The sequence below is a fragment of the Echinococcus granulosus genome (assembly GCF_000524195.1).
Source record: "Echinococcus granulosus chromosome Unknown EG_S00310, whole genome shotgun sequence".
Classification (NCBI taxonomy): domain Eukaryota; kingdom Metazoa; phylum Platyhelminthes; class Cestoda; order Cyclophyllidea; family Taeniidae; genus Echinococcus; species Echinococcus granulosus.
Genome location: NW_020170690.1, coordinates 19,169 through 25,196, shown reverse-complemented (window position 1 = coordinate 25,196; position 6,028 = coordinate 19,169). Strand labels below are relative to the sequence as shown.

Below are 6,028 nucleotides of genomic sequence, written 5' to 3'. Positions count from 1 at the left end.
CTTCGTTATAGCCGTGTAATAAATATGGAAAAGAAAGGCATTTGTAGGTTATTTATTTGTCTACTGTGATGCATAATCGCAAATGCAAATATCTTGAAACAAAAGGCAGTTAATTAGGAATAGTAGCCATATTAGTCACAAAAACTGTTGCGAAAACTTTTTCCCTCAAGACCATACAACCGGCAAATCCTTTTTTACTGTGTATTCATCCGCTACCCATTCAAGCCTCATATCACCACATATGTAGCATCCTGGGACTTCCCTCAAGACGAAAGAAGACATGGTATTCGGAGTGAATGTAACATTCGGCACGGAGAAGGTATTTTTGCTACCGGAATAGCCCGAGGGCCGCCTCCCAGCGGGAGAAGCCTGTAACAAAACTACCAGATGATTCTCCCTTATTGTCGCTTTGGTTGTTAATACCTTTCCTACAGAACACGGCACTGGAGTAGATGCCAAAGGTAGACATCAAATTCAGCACTTCTGTTTGTGGTCAGCATTCTCCCATCCGTGGCATGGGTACTTCTTCCGCTCCGCTAAGTTTTATCACGAAGCAGTAATAATCAGGACAGATGTTCTCTGGGATCGAAATCGCGTTCCTTTAACACCAATGTGGGATCGCGAGACTTCCCTGATGACGAAAGATAAAGCGTATTACTCGGCTTGAATATATATGTTCGGCATACCTATAACCACCACTTGTCCCACTGAGGCACACTTCCTATTGGCTACGGAGAAGTCCGACCACTTCGCACAATTCATTAGTTCGCTATTGCTATCCTACCCTGCTATTGCTCTACCACTCCGCCTTTCTCGTACTGACAATAGCATCTGGCTTGCGCGTAAATTATTTGTACGAAGGGTGCTGTACCATTTCATCCAAAATATTTCCTGCTTTGCCAGTCACAGTCGCACACTAACCCAATCACCCACAGGTCGACGCGCCTACCACCACTTTGATTAGTCTCTCTGCCATTTAGGTAGATGGCAAATAAATATGCTGAGCAGATAGCCTTATCGATTTGTGTAACATTGGCATATTTATTAGTAGCTTTTTGCTATGTTTTCTTTTGATTTTTTATCATACATCTATTCTTTTATATTAATTGCCTGTATCGTCTATTCATTCACTTATATTTGTTATTATATAATACACAAAATAAACAAGTTTTAGTGTGCATGCGTGTAATGCCCATTAAAGGCAAAAATATTAATTGAAATAAAACCTTATTAAAAGTGGAACCGTTCATAAATTAATTGATGTGTGTAGAAATAATGAAATTAAGACGTAGAATAAATTGTTGGAGTAAAGCGACGTGACGTGTTGATTGGCTAACACAAGGGCAGCGTCGGTACACACATTGTACAAATAGCAGCAGCCGCGGACGTGTCCCTTCGTTAGCGGAGCGCGGTTTCTGTTGTGCGTCTTGCTTACTCGTCGTAGCCTCTGGCTTGGGCTTTTGATCATTTTGGTTAGACAATGTCTGGTCGTGGCAAAGGTGGAAAGGGTCTGGGAAAAGGAGGCGCCAAGCGTCACAGGAAGGTGTTGCGTGATAACATCCAGGGTATCACGAAGCCCGCCATCCGGCGTCTGGCACGTCGTGGTGGCGTGAAACGCATCTCCGGGCTCATCTACGAGGAGACCCGTGGCGTGCTCAAGGTTTTCCTGGAGAATGTCATTCGCGACGCTGTCACGTACACTGAGCACGCGAAGCGCAAGACCGTTACTGCTATGGACGTGGTCTATGCTCTTAAACGCCAGGGTCGTACCCTCTACGGCTTTGGCGGCTAGATAGCGTCCTAGTCGGTGGGCAGACGGTTGGCGAGATCGTGTGGATGTTGTATGAACGCTCCAACGGCCCTGTTCAGGGCCACTTTCACCACCACATTACAGATTGTGTTCGTCTTTGCTTGTTCCACCAGCGAGGGAGACGAGGCGGCGTAGGGTAGTTGAGGGAGAGTTAGGAGCTAACACCACACCGGTGCCTGGCTGTGTGCGCTTCAGGTGCGAGGGTGGGTGAGTGGATGGGTAGGTGCTAGCCGTTTGTCAGCTGACTTCTGATGTGGCCCTGCCAACCCGCTCTCGCATCGGTAAACGCTTTTGACGTACTTGGGTCTTCGCCCTTACGCGTGTCTGTGCGCCTGTTAGGCGTCAAGTCGGCGTGCCGACGTTCGCGTGGCGGTGAGGAGTGGGGGGAGCGGTAGCAATGGGAGGGAGAAAGGGCAATTGACTGAGTGAATTGGCAGCGATCTGTTGTTGTGTCGAATCGGTGGTGGCATGATTGGCATTGCTGTCGTTCCCGATGGTGATACTGGGGCCTGGCGAAGTGTGATGTTCTGGTAAGGTACCAGCAGGTGGGTGAAAGCAGTAAAGGCATGACGCTGTACACTGTTGTGGTTCTCGGGTTTGCTCACATGATTGAACGGTGGAACAGTAGTCGTCGGCTGTCCTATGACAGAGTTTGCATGTGCTGCAGCGGATCTTTCCTACGCTGCGCTATGTCATGTTCCGATAAGAAGCGTTATGATGAGCCAAGCTATGGCAACCCATGCCACTCTAAACTACTCAACACTACTCCAATCGTTCCAATGCCACGCAGGTCAACATTTGGGCACTGACATCCCCTATAGACTAAGGAGTGCCAACCGAGAGACGCGAAGAAAGGTGGTTCCATCATGGCTTCGTGACTAAATAATTAACTAAGACCTTCTGTTTAGGATCCAAGCACAGCTTGCCCAGTGACAGACAGAGATGGATGGAAAACAGTGTGCAGCCCCTTGAACCATGACCACCTACTCTACCGCGAGGCGGCGGATACGACGTATAAACCCATGCAAGATATGGAATGGGAGCACTGCACTCCCCCAAACCCCAATCTGAAGTCCGCACGACACCACAGCATCACAGCGCACCTCTGCAGCCCCTACACCCAAGGCAGTGAGGCAGGCCTTCGTTATAGCCGTGTAATAAATATGGAAAAGAAAGGCATTTGTAGGTTATTTATTTGTCTACTGTGATGCATAATCGCAAATGCAAATATCTTGAAACAAAAGGCAGTTAATTAGGAATAGTAGCCATATTAGTCACAAAAACTGTTGCGAAAACTTTTTCCCTCAAGACCATACAACCGGCAAATCCTTTTTTACTGTGTATTCATCCGCTACCCATTCAAGCCTCATATCACCACATATGTAGCATCCTGGGACTTCCCTCAAGACGAAAGAAGACATGGTATTCGGAGTGAATGTAACATTCGGCACGGAGAAGGTATTTTTGCTACCGGAATAGCCCGAGGGCCGCCTCCCAGCGGGAGAAGCCTGTAACAAAACTACCAGATGATTCTCCCTTATTGTCGCTTTGGTTGTTAATACCTTTCCTACAGAACACGGCACTGGAGTAGATGCCAAAGGTAGACATCAAATTCAGCACTTCTGTTTGTGGTCAGCATTCTCCCATCCGTGGCATGGGTACTTCTTCCGCTCCGCTAAGTTTTATCACGAAGCAGTAATAATCAGGACAGATGTTCTCTGGGATCGAAATCGCGTTCCTTTAACACCAATGTGGGATCGCGAGACTTCCCTGATGACGAAAGATAAAGCGTATTACTCGGCTTGAATATATATGTTCGGCATACCTATAACCACCACTTGTCCCACTGAGGCACACTTCCTATTGGCTACGGAGAAGTCCGACCACTTCGCACAATTCATTAGTTCGCTATTGCTATCCTACCCTGCTATTGCTCTACCACTCCGCCTTTCTCGTACTGACAATAGCATCTGGCTTGCGCGTAAATTATTTGTACGAAGGGTGCTGTACCATTTCATCCAAAATATTTCCTGCTTTGCCAGTCACAGTCGCACACTAACCCAATCACCCACAGGTCGACGCGCCTACCACCACTTTGATTAGTCTCTCTGCCATTTAGGTAGATGGCAAATAAATATGCTGAGCAGATAGCCTTATCGATTTGTGTAACATTGGCATATTTATTAGTAGCTTTTTGCTATGTTTTCTTTTGATTTTTTATCATACATCTATTCTTTTATATTAATTGCCTGTATCGTCTATTCATTCACTTATATTTGTTATTATATAATACACAAAATAAACAAGTTTTAGTGTGCATGCGTGTAATGCCCATTAAAGGCAAAAATATTAATTGAAATAAAACCTTATTAAAAGTGGAACCGTTCATAAATTAATTGATGTGTGTAGAAATAATGAAATTAAGACGTAGAATAAATTGTTGGAGTAAAGCGACGTGACGTGTTGATTGGCTAACACAAGGGCAGCGTCGGTACACACATTGTACAAATAGCAGCAGCCGCGGACGTGTCCCTTCGTTAGCGGAGCGCGGTTTCTGTTGTGCGTCTTGCTTACTCGTCGTAGCCTCTGGCTTGGGCTTTTGATCATTTTGGTTAGACAATGTCTGGTCGTGGCAAAGGTGGAAAGGGTCTGGGAAAAGGAGGCGCCAAGCGTCACAGGAAGGTGTTGCGTGATAACATCCAGGGTATCACGAAGCCCGCCATCCGGCGTCTGGCACGTCGTGGTGGCGTGAAACGCATCTCCGGGCTCATCTACGAGGAGACCCGTGGCGTGCTCAAGGTTTTCCTGGAGAATGTCATTCGCGACGCTGTCACGTACACTGAGCACGCGAAGCGCAAGACCGTTACTGCTATGGACGTGGTCTATGCTCTTAAACGCCAGGGTCGTACCCTCTACGGCTTTGGCGGCTAGATAGCGTCCTAGTCGGTGGGCAGACGGTTGGCGAGATCGTGTGGATGTTGTATGAACGCTCCAACGGCCCTGTTCAGGGCCACTTTCACCACCACATTACAGATTGTGTTCGTCTTTGCTTGTTCCACCAGCGAGGGAGACGAGGCGGCGTAGGGTAGTTGAGGGAGAGTTAGGAGCTAACACCACACCGGTGCCTGGCTGTGTGCGCTTCAGGTGCGAGGGTGGGTGAGTGGATGGGTAGGTGCTAGCCGTTTGTCAGCTGACTTCTGATGTGGCCCTGCCAACCCGCTCTCGCATCGGTAAACGCTTTTGACGTACTTGGGTCTTCGCCCTTACGCGTGTCTGTGCGCCTGTTAGGCGTCAAGTCGGCGTGCCGACGTTCGCGTGGCGGTGAGGAGTGGGGGGAGCGGTAGCAATGGGAGGGAGAAAGGGCAATTGACTGAGTGAATTGGCAGCGATCTGTTGTTGTGTCGAATCGGTGGTGGCATGATTGGCATTGCTGTCGTTCCCGATGGTGATACTGGGGCCTGGCGAAGTGTGATGTTCTGGTAAGGTACCAGCAGGTGGGTGAAAGCAGTAAAGGCATGACGCTGTACACTGTTGTGGTTCTCGGGTTTGCTCACATGATTGAACGGTGGAACAGTAGTCGTCGGCTGTCCTATGACAGAGTTTGCATGTGCTGCAGCGGATCTTTCCTACGCTGCGCTATGTCATGTTCCGATAAGAAGCGTTATGATGAGCCAAGCTATGGCAACCCATGCCACTCTAAACTACTCAACACTACTCCAATCGTTCCAATGCCACGCAGGTCAACATTTGGGCACTGACATCCCCTATAGACTAAGGAGTGCCAACCGAGAGACGCGAAGAAAGGTGGTTCCATCATGGCTTCGTGACTAAATAATTAACTAAGACCTTCTGTTTAGGATCCAAGCACAGCTTGCCCAGTGACAGACAGAGATGGATGGAAAACAGTGTGCAGCCCCTTGAACCATGACCACCTACTCTACCGCGAGGCGGCGGATACGACGTATAAACCCATGCAAGATATGGAATGGGAGCACTGCACTCCCCCAAACCCCAATCTGAAGTCCGCACGACACCACAGCATCACAGCGCACCTCTGCAGCCCCTACACCCAAGGCAGTGAGGCAGGCTACCAACACGCAACTTTAAGCCGGACAGTGAGTCGTCGGTCCATCCCCATACACCCACATCGACATGACACCATGTCTTTGTTTTCCTCATTTATGCATCAGTATAAGTAATTACATGACTATAACGAAA

General features: G+C 48.2%; 2 protein-coding genes across 2 annotated transcripts; both read left to right on the top strand. All coding sequences in view use genetic code 11, as the record gives it.

The window, feature by feature from the left end:
- Nucleotides 1-1,480: 1,480 nt before the first annotated feature.
- EGR_10954 (Histone H4) lies at nucleotides 1,481-1,792 on the top strand (the record flags this gene model as incomplete). The annotated part of the gene is made up of 1 exon (XM_024500203.1): nucleotides 1,481-1,792. The coding sequence occupies one exon, from the start codon at nucleotides 1,481-1,483 to the stop codon at nucleotides 1,790-1,792; it is 312 nt and encodes a 103-aa protein (XP_024345389.1).
- Nucleotides 1,793-4,429: 2,637 nt separating this feature from the next.
- EGR_10953 (Histone H4) lies at nucleotides 4,430-4,741 on the top strand (the record flags this gene model as incomplete). The annotated part of the gene is made up of 1 exon (XM_024500202.1): nucleotides 4,430-4,741. The coding sequence occupies one exon, from the start codon at nucleotides 4,430-4,432 to the stop codon at nucleotides 4,739-4,741; it is 312 nt and encodes a 103-aa protein (XP_024345388.1).
- Between the last annotated feature and the right edge of the window lie 1,287 nt (nucleotides 4,742-6,028).